This window comes from Macaca nemestrina, chromosome 8, assembly GCF_043159975.1.
Source record: "Macaca nemestrina isolate mMacNem1 chromosome 8, mMacNem.hap1, whole genome shotgun sequence".
In the NCBI taxonomy this organism is placed as follows: Eukaryota; Metazoa; Chordata; class Mammalia; order Primates; family Cercopithecidae; genus Macaca; species Macaca nemestrina.
In genome coordinates this window covers 151006771-151023078 of record NC_092132.1, presented here as the reverse complement: position 1 = coordinate 151023078, position 16308 = coordinate 151006771, and the positions used below count along the sequence as shown (strand labels likewise).

Here is a 16308-nt window from a genome sequence, read left to right as displayed (position 1 = left end):
TAAAGTATAGCATTTAAAGAAACACACTTTACAGATGTTTGGAATTTTGCAAGAAGAATGACTCAACAGTCAACCTGGCTCCCTGTCCATGTTTAGATTTGCTAACATTTGCCCTGTCCCTTGTCCCGAGGAATTCTGTGGGTGGCAGTGTTCGTGAGAGATAAGCGATTGATTGATAGATGTTCTGCATACCATTTAGAGTGCATTCCCAGGATTATTGGAGGTTTGCTTTCACACCATTTATAGTTACATGACATTTGCTATAACATCTTTTCTTGAGACAGGGATGAGTAAATCTATAAAAGGTACCAAATCTCTTTCAATGGTCTTCATCGCAGAGCTTCACTTAGGATACATGTATCTTGGAATAAATCCAAGCTTGATATGATGTGAAAGAATAAAGATATCATTAAACAAAAAAAGGACCACAGGAAACAGTGGCCTCCAATGCAAGAGAATCATATACGCCCTCAGCTGAGTCAAGAAACTTCAGCAGGAAACACCACATGGAATTCTCAGTCTTAATTACTGGAGTGAAAAATCAACTGACCGTGGAAATTGAGGACAAAGAAGCCTCCATTTGAAAAGTCGCTGTGGAACTTGAGCAAGACTTGGTTGGTGGAACTATATGCCGTTTCGAGGGCTGTGTTGCCACTGAAAACTCCCAGCTGGGGTGAGTTCTGATCGGGACCGTCCCTAGAAAGACAGAAAGAGGTGGCTGTCTAAGTATATTTACTTCTGAGTGAGATTAATGGAAACTTTGGCTAATGAATTGATTTTTTTTATAAAAGCAATAAAACATATCCACTCTCTGGATACTGTGTTTGTAAACATCAAGATGTTGAATTTCCACAAAGTTGAGGAACTCTCCAGTCTCTGTCTTTCATTAGTGTTCAGCAGGCGCTCGGCACTGGTCAAATGTCAACAGCAGCACGCCTTTCCTCATCCATGTTGTGTGATTTTTGTCATTGTTTCATCAAGCATATAGGGAGTTTTGTAAGCACTCTTTCTTTTACCAGAAAGAGGTAAAATTGGCCAGTCACGGTGGCTCTCACCTTGAATCCCAGCATTTTGGGAGGCCAAGGTGGACAGATCACCTGAGGTCAGGAGTTCAAAACCAGCCGGTCTTCTGCTTCTACTTGCCCTGGCCACTGGCTTCTGCTCCTGCTTCCACTGTGGGCTCCGACAAGAGTGCAGCCACACCACACACAACATGCACACACACATAACATACACACCACACACACAGACACCACACACACAAACACACATATAAGCCACACACAGACATACACAAGCCACACACACCACACATACACACCCATAGAGACACACATCACACAGATATACCCCACACACACCCACAAACACACATCCTCTACACACACACAGATACAGACACACAGACACAATTTTGCCTATTTCTACCATGCCGCAAAACCCACATGTACTATGTGAAATTGATTCCCTATATCTCTGGATTTCGTTGAATTTCTTCTCTAGTATCTAAGAAGTTTATTCTAAATATGTGCCCTGTATATAAATGGCATATGTATGCTAAGTCAGAATTGTTTACCACGATTACAGATATTTTGACTTGAGAGGTTCTCATACCAAACAGCAATGTAATCGTTCACAGCTTCCGTCTGTAACAGGGTGAAGTTGATGTAAACTCCGTGCCCGGGAGGCACCGTGATGAGCCAAATGCAGTCTTTCAGGATCGGATACTCATCAGGAAAGCCAGGGGAGTAGATGGTGCCATTCTGAGAAGTTACATTGTACCCACAAGGGGCTGCGAAGGAAGCCAAGAAAAAAAAAATGCCATACAGCTGATTTTAGAAAGTAGAAAGCTAAATATTTGACTCCAAAGTACCTTAGCCAACATTTTTCCTGAAGGGAAGTAAGTGAGAAATATTTCTGATGACTGTTTTGTCAAAATTACTCTCCTAAAATTTGAAGACCTTAGAAGAATTATATGTCTAAGCTAAGTTATCTCAGTTTTATTTAATATATTCTCCATATCTTCAAAATTCCTTTAGGACAAATTTATTCTTCTACAACTCAAATAAAATCCTTAGTTATCACCTGTGACCTGCTGATAACCCATTCGAGTGTCCAGCACAATGAATTATGGGGAAAGTATTCATAACTATGTAACTGCTTTTTCTAACTCACACCGCTAGACCCTATTTACAAGTCATCTGAAATAGTTTTATCTAAGTCTATTTGCCTTAAAACAAAAACATTATCAATTCTTTACTTATCTTACTTCTTTGGATATACACCTGAAGAAGTAAGATAATGTAATGTAAGATTATGTGAGTGATGTTTTACGGAAGCATTTCCAGTTTTTACAAGTGTTCAACAACTTGAAGAACTACCACAATACCCAATTTATTTTCATTTTTGTTAAGAAATGTATATTTATTATTTTAATGGTAATTATTTTATTTATGGAAAACGACAAGTCCAAGCACTAATGGAATAACCTGAAATATAGTCTTTAATTCAAACATAGTGCATCAAAGTCATAAAACTTTGAACTTTGAAATCAAACCAACAGCTAAGAGGTGTGAGATGAGTGTTCACAACTCTCTTGAACCTTGAAGGGCTGCCAAAGATGGTATAGAATTTAGGTGGAGGAAAAAGGCCCAAATACACAAACAGATAAACAAAAGAAAAGTTTAATAACAAGTGAGAATATACCGTGAGGCAGGATATGATACATTGCTGAACCACTGAACCGCACAGATGTGTATTGATTTGAAAAGAACATTGGATTGAACCTGACTGGAGATTTGGATCCTTTCATCAGAAGAAAGGACTATATGTAGAGACTATTTTAAAAGTTTTACAGCATCATTATTACTAAGTGAGGTCTGGAGTCACACAAACCTGGATTTGCGAGCTGGAGAAGCAAATTACCCCTGGGAGCCTCCATTTCTGTAAATTCTATGAGGTCAGGGTCTGGGACACTCCTGAAGCTTGTCATCTGTAACATGGGACCATACGCCGGGCACGGTGGCTCACTCCTGTAATCCCAGCAGTTTGGGAAACTGAGGGGGGTGGATCACCTTAGGTCGGGAGTTCAAGACCAGCCTGCCTAACATGATGAAACCCCAACTCTACTAAAAATACAAAAATTAGCCAGGCGTGGTGGTGCACACCTGTAATCCCAGGTACTTGCGGGGCTGAGGCAGGAGAATTGCTTCAATCTGGGAGGTGGAGGGTGCAGTAAGCCAAGATTGTGCCATTGCACTCCAGCCTGGGTGACGGAGAGAGTCTCTGTCTCTAATAATAATTAATAATAATAATAATGGGACTATAAACCACGCTGTCCCCATAACAAGCTACTTTGGTCTCCTGTTGGCAGTGCACTTTTCCTCCCTCCAGATGTCGAGGGAGTGTTCACATGCCTTTCTTCTATTTTCTGCCAAGGCAAATTTGTCTCTTCCTTCAAAACTCAACGCCTTGTCACCGCCTTCTTAAAGTCTTTCCTGGTTGCTCTGGCTCTAGAGGTCCAGCATCTGCTCACAGACCACACAGCTCCCACGAGACTGTCAGCCTCTAGGAGACATGATCTGCGTCTCCTCCTTCCACCCCAGCCGCTACCTCCTTTCATCAGTCCCTATTGTCTAGCTCGGATCGTGATAAACAAATTGATGAATTGATGAATTAGAGAATAACCAGAAAGCACTTTAATAGTAAACTCATAAAACCAATTAGGCTGAAACCCTTTACGAGTGACTCCATGCTATTAATTTAGTGTGGACTTACAATGCTAAGGTTTCCCTTTTGCATTTCTGCTTTTCTAGTTGAATCTTGAAGTTATCTAACCACATTATAGATAGTAGCATCCTTCCTGTTGGGAAAACAAAACAAAAAGCCATCGTTCCCACGTCTTAAAGGGCAAAAGAAATGAGGTGGTGATTTTCTTGGTAGAACACATTCCTGATTCCAATATTCTTTATGCCACTGAATAGCTCTATGACATTGAGCAAGTCAGTGATTCTTGCCATGATTTATCTATGAAATCCAAATAACAAATCTTTTCAATCACTCCCTCAACAAGTATCTACTGAGAGTGTATTATGTACCAGAAAGGGTGCTTGGGGCTGGAGACGCCATAGCGAACCGTGGAGACCCTGTTGCTGCCTTTGTAAAAAGCTTACTGAACAGTGATGAAAAGAGATATTAAGCAAACACTACAGAAGTTTAAAATTCAACGGGTGTAAGTGCTGTGAAGGAAAAGAAGAGACGCTCATCATCACATAAGATAATAACATTCTATCCGTGAGCACACAAAATTCTCTCAAAGCAAAATCCTGTTGCCCTCCCACTGGGTAGTCTAGAGATGAAAAAAAAGACGACCTTAAAAAAACTGGAGTCGAAATTTCCCCTCTCCTTTTCCTTGGCCTGATCTTTATCTAGTTCCAGAAAGTCTTTAGCCTCCCTGGAGTGGCATCAAAGGCATGCTTGCATTTCCCCAAGTGGTGGGTCTCACTGAGCTCCGCAGAGACGCGGGCCTGTGATCTGCCTCCGCAGGAAGCGTGCGTGTCTCGGCAGGAAGCGCATCCCCCCTGCCTTCCTTTCCCTGGAGGCGGGCTTCAAAGTGGAGTCTGGAGTGAGATGAAGGAGGAAGCTCTGCGTGGAACACAGCAGGTACCTCCCAGCTCCTCACCTGTCTGCCTGGGAGACTCTGGTCCGAGCCTGACCAGGAAGACAAGCAGCTGACCATGGCATCAGCAACTGAAAGAGATGGAGAGGCCACACTCCCTCCAGTCTCGGGAGCCATGGGGTAAAGAGACGCACACGCATTTCCGTGCTCATGAATACCCCGATGTGCACGTGGGAGACAGCATTGCGGTGCAAGGCGGTGGAGGAGGGAATTGCTGAAGCTGTTTGCTCATGTATTTTTCCAGAGAATAAGCACATAAAGATAACAAAGCAGCATATTTTGATCCAATTCTAGAGCCAGCAGTCGCTGTGTTCAAAGTGATGGCGGTGATGTCTAACTTGAATGTCATGCCCAATGGCAAACTAGCCCAGGTACCCTGGCGCCACTGACCTCCCCCACAGCACCGCTCTCTACCATTGCCTCAAATACCACCGAGGCTTCCCTTCGTTAATTGATATCCCTGAGAAATGGGATGGGGGGACTTTTGGTGGTTCACACACACAAAAGTGATGGGTATATGTGACTGACTCCTGCTCAGGTGTGAAGCCAGAGCTAGAAGATACCAGAAAATCAACTGGTGGGCTGGCACACATCGGCAAAGGAGGGCGGAGGTACAAGGAAACATCTCTTTATTGTGCTACCTTTTCCTCTCTTTATGCAATGTGACTTTCTGTGAAGAGAGATGGACAGGGCATATTAAGTGATGTTACATCAAATTAAAATTAAAACAGGCTGGCTGTGTGTGACTCATAGCTATAATTTCAGCACTTTGGTAGGCTGAGGCAGGAGGATCATTTGAGCCCAGGAGTTCGAGACTAGTCTGGGCAATACAGGGGGATCCCATCTATTAAAAAAAAAAACAATAATTTTTTTTTTTAAATTAGTCATGCATGGGAGCACATGCCTATAGTCCCAGCCACTTGGGAGGCTGAAGTGGGAGGACTGCTTGAGCCTGGCAGGTCAATGCTACAGTGAGCGGTGATTGCACTACTGCACTCCAGCCTGGGCAACAGACTGAGACCCCATCTCAAATAAATAAAGTAAAAACAAAATAATTTAAATTTTAAAACCTTGAATGTTTGCTAAGAGGCTTATCATTTATAGATGGTTTTCTCTAGAATTATGTTAAGTTTTTTGCCTAAACATTAAGAATATGAAAGAAATTCCATATTAAAAAGCTAATAAATATACTTGGCATAAATATTAATATAAAATATAGTAAATATGTTATAATAAATATAAATATATATGTAAATATTTATTAATATAAAAATATCCTGACTCTTAATATATCCAGATACTGAAAGCTTAATCTCCCCTACCGTGTAGGGCACCAGAGTTATTTCTGCCATCATTTTTCTTCCTTCTCTTACTCTGGTTTCCTTAGAGATATTTTCAGATAAGAAGCCAGAATGCACTCTGTCTTGGAAATTGTCGTTTGGTAATGGAGATTTTAAAAACTGTATTTGTGAATGTAAGTAAGAAAAATAAAGAGACAGAGTTGCATTCTTTACAGTTATTTTTATTCTCTATTACTGGGAAAGATTATTTTCTGTATTTACCAATCAACTTGGTAAGTCTTAATTTCAAAAAATATGTATGTAATAATACATTGTTTAGCTGGTTGCATTTCTCATGTCAATTTTGCAATAAAATTGTTTTCTGCTTACAAAATCTGTCAAATTCAAAGAAGCTGCTAACATACCTATCACAACATATTACTTACACTAATAATTATCTCCATCTATGCAGTTCCCCACTATACACATACTAATGCATTTAAGTCAAGTTTGTTATGATAGTGTTTAAGATTTTTTTGATACCTAAAAGTATACTTTTATGCATAAACATTTCAGTTTCTTAAACATATTTTAACAATTATAACCCCAATTTTTTTTTTTCTTTTTTTTGAGATGGAGTTTTGCTCATGTCACCCAGGTTGGAGTGCAATGGTGCTATCTTGGCTCACTGCAACCTCCACCTTCCGGGTTCAAGCGATTCTCCTGACTCAGCCTCCCAGGTAGCTGGGTGCCCGCCACCACGCCTGGCTAATTTTTGTATTTTTAGTAGAGTTGGGGCTTTGCCATGTTGGCCAGGCTGTTCTCAAACTCCTGACCTCAAGTGATCCACCCACCTCGGTCTCCCAAAGTGTTGGGATTACAGGCGTGAGCCACTGCACCCGGCCTCTATAACCTTTTTTTTTTTTTTTAACTGAGACTTCTGTGTAATTATGTTACTGACAGAAAAATAATGTCTTGAATTTCTCAGGTAACTTTCAGAGACATTTTCTTTCATTTGTTTATTTTCATAGATATCATACTTTCAGATCACAGTTTTTCAGATAAATTTATACTGTATTAATTTCACGTAATAGATTCTTATGTAGCTTAATATGTATTTTCAGTATGTACATACAAATTGATTTCATATATACTTGTGAAGACTGATGCCTTAGGATTTAGAATTATTTCATTAATTATCGAAACTGGTCAATTTTTAATAAAGACATCGAGAAGTTGTTTAAAGTATCTCCATTTTTTCTGAAGTTCTTTCGAAGTCTACAGGGCTGGACCTTTGAAGATGGTTTTTCAGTACACTTGACCTATATAGCAACCATTGATCCGAAATGATAAACCACTGTCAATTAATAAAATACATGTTACATGAAGATACTGGGTTGTCAGCAGTGTTTACTGCTGTCTCTGGGGAAGACTTAAGTGCCATATAACCGTACCCAATAGGCATCTGAACAGCCTCCTCATTCTTATGAATCAATGACTTCTTTAAGAAATATAAACTTTCACAAGTAAAGCACCTTTTGTGTTAAATAACAGCTTTTTTAATATGAAAAGGGTATTAAATACACATTAGATGGTTCTTAGAAAATCCTTTATATAGGTCCTCTAATTTCTTTCAATATTTATGATCAACTTTTACATGAATCCTGTGTTTCAGTTTTTTAATTTGGTTTATGAGTATTGGTAAAAATAGAAATATAATAGTACAAATGCTTGTTTAGTAAAGAACTTGGCATGGACCAGAGAGATCTGGCCTCTGCGCTCACTCCTGGGAGGGGTCTTTGTGGAGTATGTAATTGGTCCGATCTAGCAGTGCCAGGTGGGAGCTGGTTACACCAGAAAAACCAACCATGTAGCTTAGGCTGGGGCATGTGGGGCACAGCTGTCTACCTGGAGGCCAAGATCAGCCATTGGACATTCAATCCCTCAGTCCTGCCTACAAAGCAGAGCCCCACTAGAAACCTCAAAACTCAGACCCGAAGAGGTGACCAGGGTGATGGTCTTCTGCCTGTGGTCACATGGGGTTTCTGAGAGAGCGAGACATCCTCCTGGACTCGGCCACACGTGTCTTTTCCCTGGAAGATACTGACATATCCCCTCCCTGTTAAAACCATAACGACAAGCATGACAGTGTTAGAGATATCTCTGAGTTCTTCTAATGGAGAATGAAGCCTCAGGCTGGTTTTGGGAGTCTCAAGGGCTTTAGGCTTTCAACTCATCCAGAGTTTAGCTACTTGTGGATGGTGTTATACACCATGTTAGAATTAGGAAAGGTGGCATCACTTTAAATTCTATCAAAAAAGGTAGATTTTGTTATTTTCACACTGACAAAATAATTCTAAGCCAGAGCAGTTATTTCCATATTGAAAAACTAAGCTTGAGAAAGCAATAAAATCAAATTAGATACTTAATTGTAGTTTTTTAATATCAAGCCAGAGAGTCTACCATTTACATATGAATTCAAAGTCTTCACACCAAACTTGCAAATAAGAGGTTTCAATCCTGATAATTTCAAAGGAATTTATACATATATATGAGTTTCTAGAATGGAAAGTAGACTTAAAGGTTTAAAAAATGTTTTAATGAAAAATAGCCCAGATAGGTTACTGCTATCCTTATTTTATAAAATTAATTTTAAGTGCTATTTTATATGTAATTAAATAAATATTAGATTAAGATAAAATACTTTTAAAATATGGTGAAATAATTGTTTGCAGTTATTTTTTATTTTATTTTATTTATTTATTTATTTATTTGAGACGGAGTCTCGCTCTGTCGCCCAGGCTGGAGTGCAGTGGCGTAATCTCGGCTCACTGCAACCTCAGCCTCCCGGGTTCACGCCATTCTCCTGCCTCATACTCCTGACTAGCTGGGACTACAGGCGCCCGCCACCACGCCTGGCTAATTTTTTTGTATTTTTAGTAGAGATGGGGTTTCACCGTGTTAGCCAGGATGGTCTCAAACTCCTGACCTCGTGACCTATCTGCCTTGGCCTCCCAAAGTGTGTTTGTAATTATTTTTATAATAATATAGAATAGATAAATATGGGTAAAAACTGTGATTTAAAAAGTCTATTGATGTGCTTCTTTTACTTCTTCAGTAGAAATTAAAGCACGGCCAGATGTCTTTCCCTTTTCCCCACAGGATATAAGTGTTTAGTATTTCAAAGGTCCACGGAATTGGTAATTTCATTATTTTTTCATTCAAAGGCCCTGTATGCATAGTGTTAGAATATCGGGTTTACAGTCAATTTTCTATTACATATGCATTCTTCCTAAACATCGTATGGATCTATTATTTTAATTTGATATTGAAAAAATGTCAAAGTCATCATAAAAATTAGGCAGTCACACAGAAGCATTAAAGTCAGGATTCCTGCTCAGGAAAGGACAGCTAAAAAACCAGGTCTTCTGTTGCACCATTGAATAAGAACTTTCCTCCAACCTCTCCCGAGAGCCCCTCCTCCTACACTATTAGACCACTCTACTGTTTTCTCCTAAGACTGCATCTATACTGCACTTTTTCTGACACTGTTTCTTCTACCTGGAGTGTTCCACCTCCAAGTAGCAAAATGCTATGTACCTTTCAAGGCCCACTACAAAAATGAGTTCATTTTTCTGAAATGCAAAAGCAATATACAATTATTGTAAAAGCTAAACAAAAATAAATACCAAAGATCAAATTAATAAGTACCCTTTTTCCCTCTGGTCCGACAATTTGATATAACCACTGTAAAGCTGTACGCTGCTGACTTCACGGAGATTTCCCTGATGGCTTGCCAAGCCTGTGCCATCTCCTTACCTGCAGCTGAGTATAACATTCCTCTTGTGTTTACTATTTTGCTATCCTTATAATTTCCTTGGCAACAAGGGTTTCTTTTCCACTTTTAACTTACTAGTATATGACATATTCCTTAAATATTAAGTAGAGTGAGTAAAACATAATAGATTCTCAATGAATATTTATTGAATACATTAATACATTATTGGATATGTTCATTTAATATTTAATGTGCTATTATGCCCATGAAACATTAAATTGCCCCCAAGCGAAATGATGAACTTACCATCACATCTTGGAAAAGGGTAGTTCCAGTTTCTGTTGATCCCATGCTGACAAGTGAGCACAGGATGGCCTATTAGAATGTACCCAGGATAACACTCGAAAGATATTGATTGCCCCACACTGTAATCCGAGTTGATCATGTACCCATTCTGAAATGGGGGTGGATCTGGACAGTTCTGTAATTCATAGGCTGAAAGAAACAAATAGACAAAATAAAGCGTATATTTGAGAGGTTAAATTACTCCAGAATTTGAAGGAGGAGTGTCATCATATGTAGCTGCTTAAGATGAAGTTGTTGGATATAAGTTTAATAATGTATATTTTCTAAGGAGTCAGTTGCCATCCAGTCCAACTGGATGTTATTAGTAGTAGTAGAATTATAACCATATGCATTTAATAAAATAGTGTGCTCTTTAAAAGGAATGTAGCACATACCAAAAATAAATTTGATAATCTTTACTATGGAAAAAAGGCATATGATGTAAATTATTTAAGAAAGTAATACAGGCCAGGCGTGGTGGCTCACACCTGTAATCCCAGCACTTTGGGAGGCCGAGGCGGGTGAATCATGAGGTCAGGAGATCAAGACCACGCTGGCTAACATGGTGAAACCCTGTCTCTACTAAAAATACAGAAAGTTAGCTGGGTGCGGTGGCGGGCACCTGTAGTCCCAGCTACTCAGGAGACTGAGGCAGAAGAATGGCATGAACCCCGGAGGCGGAGGTTGCAGTGAGCTGAGATCGCGCCACTGCACTCCAGCCAGACTCTGTTCCCCCACCCCTCCCCCCCAAAAAAAGTAATACAAATAATAATAAAAGGGGCCCACAAAGAATGTTGGGTGAACATGTACCTAATAATTCCATTTTAAACAGGAAATATACTACCAGTCTAAGTACTCCTGACTGGGAAATATGTCATTGTTTTGTTTAACTGTTTAATATAAATATAATAGGAAAATCCATTCCAGTCTCTTTAGTCTTTTTCTAAAAACAAAAACAAAAAAAAAACAAAAAAACTGTATAATCCCTAAGCTGGCGACTACTGTCAGTACAATTTTTTATAACATGATGTATTGTGTTTTATCATTCTGTCTTTTATGTTCCCTAGAATAAACTCTAGGTAAGACAAGAGATAATCAATGTCTGCAGTCTGTGTGGTTTAAACATTTACTCATTAATTAGTAAGAAGTAACTAATCCATAAATTAGGTGTCATCTGATACCGTAATCTTAAAGCTAAATGAGCCATCGTGCAGACTCCTCTCGCCCACTCTGTTGAAGACGGTGTGAGTACTCGAAGCAGCAGAAGCCCTCTCTAGCATCTTTGAATGTTTAGGCACAGCTTTATCCATAAAGGTAGTTCCCATTAGACTGGGAACCTGCTCCTAATACAGCAGCAAAACCATACTGTGTAGCACCAGTTCTGGGAGAACCTCCTCCCTGTCATGTAATTCTGCTGAAACCCACCCTCAGTGCCAGGCAACACAATGAGTTTTTAAAGAGCATGAGGTCACCGGTCATTGTCCTCACAATCAACTGAAAATCAAGTCATAAAATAAAGTCTTCGAGCTTCTGCAGAGGGGCTTTTCCTGTGGAGAATGAAGTGAAATGGAAATTTCAATTTTATATGTAAATTCCTTAACCATTGACAATATTGGAGTGAGCCTGTAGCTTTGAAACTTGTAAATAAATGCTGGAAAATCAAACAATATATTATGATGGCAGGTGTTTCCCAGAATTCTATAATTTTTTGTTTCTGTGTTCAGGACCTTGAAAAAGTAGAGGTGGGCAGGAAAAAAGACAGGACGGGGCAGAGGGGCCACCAGATGGGGGATGGGAACACAGAGGGCATGATGTGGGTTTACTCAGAGATTAGATTTAAGAGACAGGTAAGGCTCAGAATATGAATCAGTCTGTGTTTTATATTAAAGCAATTGGATATCACCATAAAGATTAAGTGAGAACATATGGAAGATAGCAACCAGGCAATGTATGATGTGGGCCTGCACCGTGACCTTGGCGTTCGCAAGATTAATGTAAGTGCTGTTTGGAGTTTGTCTTCATTAACATTTGCCAAATATTAAGCATTCCATGGAGCCATGAGGTTTCATTATCATCCATAGCTTTTTCCTATTTAATAAACTAATGAAATGGCATCGTTTCCTCTTTAAAATAGCAATATACAGGCTGGGCTCGGTGGCTCACGCTTGTAATCCCAGCATTTTGGGAGACCAAGGTGGGCGGATCACGAGGTCAAGAAATCGAGACCAGCCTGACTAACATGGTAAAACCCCGTCTCTATTAAAAATACAAAACTTAGCCAGGAGTGGTGATTGGGCACCTGTAATTCCAGTTACTTGGGAGGCTGAGGCAGGAGAATCTCTTAAACCCAGGAGGCGAAGGTTGCAGTGAGCCGAGGTCACGCTACTGCACTCCAGCCTGGCAACAGAGTGAGACTCCATCTCAAATAAATAAATAACAATATGCAATGCTAGTGAGTCATTTGAGTAACTAAATGATGGCAACATTATTTGCCACAACTGTTTGGGAAAGTCATTGGAATAAAGCCATAAAAAATCAATTATAACATTAAACCTAGTAATACATTTACAGAAATCTCTATTATGAGCATGATTTCCAAGAAGGAAAAGGTAAATGTTTCAAGATGTTCATTGCAGCATTATTTACACTACAGAAATCCAAATGACTAAACAACAACAACAAAAAAAAAAAAATAGGGAGAGACTCATAAATGCCAGCGATTAAATGTCATATCATTCAATAGTCACAGATTGTAGAGATTTCTGTGTATTTATTTATATTTTCAATATTATAAGTATACTGTGCAGTTGACAACAGGATCCTATGGTTAAGCCCTGACTATAGTCAGCAGGTTAAAATAATCCTTTATTTCACCTTTCAGCATCCCTTGGTTTTAATTATTTTTATTTATGCAATGATATATCTCTGAACAAGAGTCAGAGAAGCAGCAGAAAAATGATTGAGAACAAGAAAAATTGAGATCAGAGGACACACAGTGGCAAAAGTATCTTGAGATAATTCCTGGCATTGGCTCCCCCACGGACGGGAACTGGGAAGAACACGACGTGAGACAAATTCCTCCCAGAGTGGGAGAGGAGGAAACTTCATCTGGGGGGAAGCACTGAGCAGCCTCTGAAACCCAGAACCCCACTGGATTATGTTGCTCATTACTTACAGGGCCTTGGGGGCTCCCTAAGAGCTCCAGACATCACCTCTTGTACCTACTATCTAAAGATGTAAAGGGCCGGGAGCAGTGGCTCATGCCTGTGATCCCAGCTACTAGGGAGGCTGGGGCAGGAGGATTGCTTAAGACCAGGAGTTAAAGACTGCAGTGAGCTATGATCATACCACTGCACTCCAGCCTGGGTGACAGAGCAAGATCTTCTCTCTTAAAAAGCAAACAAACAAACAAACAAAAAACAGATGCAAAGGAGTATTGCCTAATTAACAAGATCAGGCTGAATATCAAGTAATTTATGTGATAAAACTTAATAAACTGTCATAAGATTCAAATAAAATTATTACATTTAATTTATAATACACCTAAACATTATAGAGAATTACCTGTATTTTAGGTTGGTGTGAATGTAATTGCAGTTTTTGCCATACTTTCAATGACAAAAACCTCGATTACCTTTACATAAACCTAATATATATTGATAATATGAAATTAAAAATAGTTATTGAAAATGAGTATTCTGATTAACTCAATGCTATCTTTTGACATGTAGTCTTTAGAACTCAGTATTTACAAGCTTTATTTACAGAAAATCAAGGATAAATTATGAATTTTAGAATGAATGTTTTTACCCCATAAATGTATACAATTATAATTTGCCAATTAAAAATGATATTACTTTAAAAAGATGTAATTACAAATAAAAAAAGGAATGAATGTTCCAGTGCTGCTTTTTGGTAAAGCTACATTATACCATGGAACTACTGAGTGGATACACTCTATAAGGATGTACTATAGATCAATAAACCTTATAAGCACAATTGCTATTAATGAAATTTATGAAAGAAAAAATGTTTGTAACTCACAATTTTGTGAAAATGGAATGTGCAGTTGACATGGTATGGCTGTGTCCCCACCCAAATCTCAACTTGAATTGTATCTCCAGAATTCCCACATGTTGTGAATGTGGCAAGGACCCAAGGGGAGGTAACTGCATCATAGGGGCCGATCTATCTCATGCTATTCTCATGATAGTGAATAAGTCTCACGAGAGCTGATGGTTTTATCAGGGGTTTCCACTTTTTCTTCTTTCTCATTTTCTTTTGCCACCGCCATGTAAGAAGTGCCTTTCACCTCCCACCATGATTCTGAGACCCCCGCTGCCCCATCCAGCCATGTGGAACTGTAAGTCAATTCAACCTCTTTTTCTTCCCAGTCTTGGGTATGTCTTTATCAGCAGCGTGAAAACGGACTAATATAACAGTCTACCATACAGTAGCTACATTATATAGAATAGTGTTTCTCAGTTGTTTTTGTGTCTGAAAAGTAGAATATTGGACTGTTAGAATCTTTTACATTGTTCTTGGCTTCAAGGAAAAAGTTCTGCAGGTGTTCGAAGGAAGAATATTCAAATCCCTCTGAAACAATTATGTCTTAAAGGACATAGCTCAAAGGCTAGAGTGGCATGTCCCTCGTTATTGATTGTTTTTGTTGTTATCACCTATTTGAAAAACTAGATGCTTAGAAATCTATGCTAATAAATGTAGGGACAGGGAACATTAAAACAGAAAGCCAGGCCAAATCAGCATCTCTCTCTTTTCTGTGACACGCACACCCCTCATCTGCATTCCCCCATCGTGCAGCTCCCTGGGCCAACTTGTCAAACGCACAGCAAGGCCACTGGTGCCTCTGCCAGGGCCCACTCCACGCTGAAGTCCACAAAAACAGCCTTTTCTTGAAAGCCAGTGCCAAATGGCCTAGAAAACATCCACAGTGCATGGAATGCCTCCTCGTAATATTGCTATTTGGACCTAAAATTGCTTTAGAGACCCATGCTCACAAAAAAAGAATGAATAATTCCACACTGAGTTTCAACTATCAACACATTTCCTTCTTTATTATTCTCTTTTAGGATGAAATCAGCAATTCATTTCTCATTCTTGTTTGACTTTAAATGTAATAAACTCTTGGAAAAATGAGTCCTCCTATACACCAAATATGAATGCTAATAAAACCTTATGGAAAAAAAACAAAAACGAAAACATGAAAAGCTGATTTCTAGTTTCTAGAGGAGAAGCAAATAAAACTGATTCAATACAACCTAATCTTCATTAGAAGATTTCATCCACGAATTAGCAGTGCCTTGGAAGTATACAAGCCTCAACTATCACAATACAATATTAACAAGTTAATGGCTCATAGGTACTCCTGGTGAACCTTCACTTAAAACAGTGTTTAACAGAGACGCACACATTTGCACAAAGGAGTGTTAATAATATGTAAAGCAATGCATTTCCTTAGTTTGTCTGTGTAGTCTGTTGAGTAATTTAAGAAGTACAATTAAGTTCTTTTTTGGGATATGTAAAACCAGTGTTGAAAGCTCTAGCCCTCTTCTGCTCATGAAATTAACCTCTATGACAAACACAAAAATAGGAAATTTGAAGTTGCATTTAATGATTCCAAGCCCAATGGCTGTGGGCTACTCTAACTGTTGAAAAAAATTGTTTTTTTTTTTCTTTTCTTAATGACAGCAAAACAATTATCCTGTGTGGGTGGGGGAAGCAGATTAGCCTGTGTGGGCAGCACAGTGATTTTTATCATTCATTTACTGAGTGAAATAAAGATTATATATTGACAGTGTACTCTGTTATAAATGCTAGTTATAAATGGAAACTAGAAATGGGTCTTACTCTTGTGAATTTAGGCAAACAAATTAAAGCATAGATGATTGTATAAAAGAATTGTAAGTTGCATAAATTATTACTAAAAATATAAACAGTGGATTGAAACAAAGAAAATATAAAACTTGGTTAAGGTTATGCAGTAGTGGTCAAAATTGTTTTGTTGAAGAAATGACGTTTAAATTAAGATCTAAGTAGTAAAATGGTACAGATCATGAAAAGATCAAGAAAGGCAGACTTTTCAGCCAAAGGTAATAGTATGTGTTCCAAACCTAGAAAAAGTTCAGTGTCTGGGATAAGGGGAGAGTTTCAGGAGAGAGATTACCTCTGCAGTCCCGTCTCCCAAAGTGTGTGCCCTTTTTCACACT

At 38.9% G+C, this 16308-nt stretch overlaps 1 protein-coding gene across 2 annotated transcripts in view; it reads right to left on the bottom strand.

Moving 5' to 3' along the window:
- Positions 1-16308, bottom strand: part of LOC139355625 (CUB and Sushi multiple domains 1) — a 2038620-nt gene that overhangs the window by 166050 nt on the left and 1856262 nt on the right. For both annotated transcript variants that reach the window (XM_071067488.1, XM_071067489.1), the window contains exons 42-44: positions 10043-10231; positions 1615-1792; positions 551-696 (exon numbers count right to left, since the gene is read on the bottom strand). In XM_071067488.1, coding sequence (XP_070923589.1) covers positions 551-696; positions 1615-1792; positions 10043-10231 — 513 coding nt within the window. The remainder of the gene's footprint in view (positions 1-550; positions 697-1614; positions 1793-10042; positions 10232-16308) is intronic.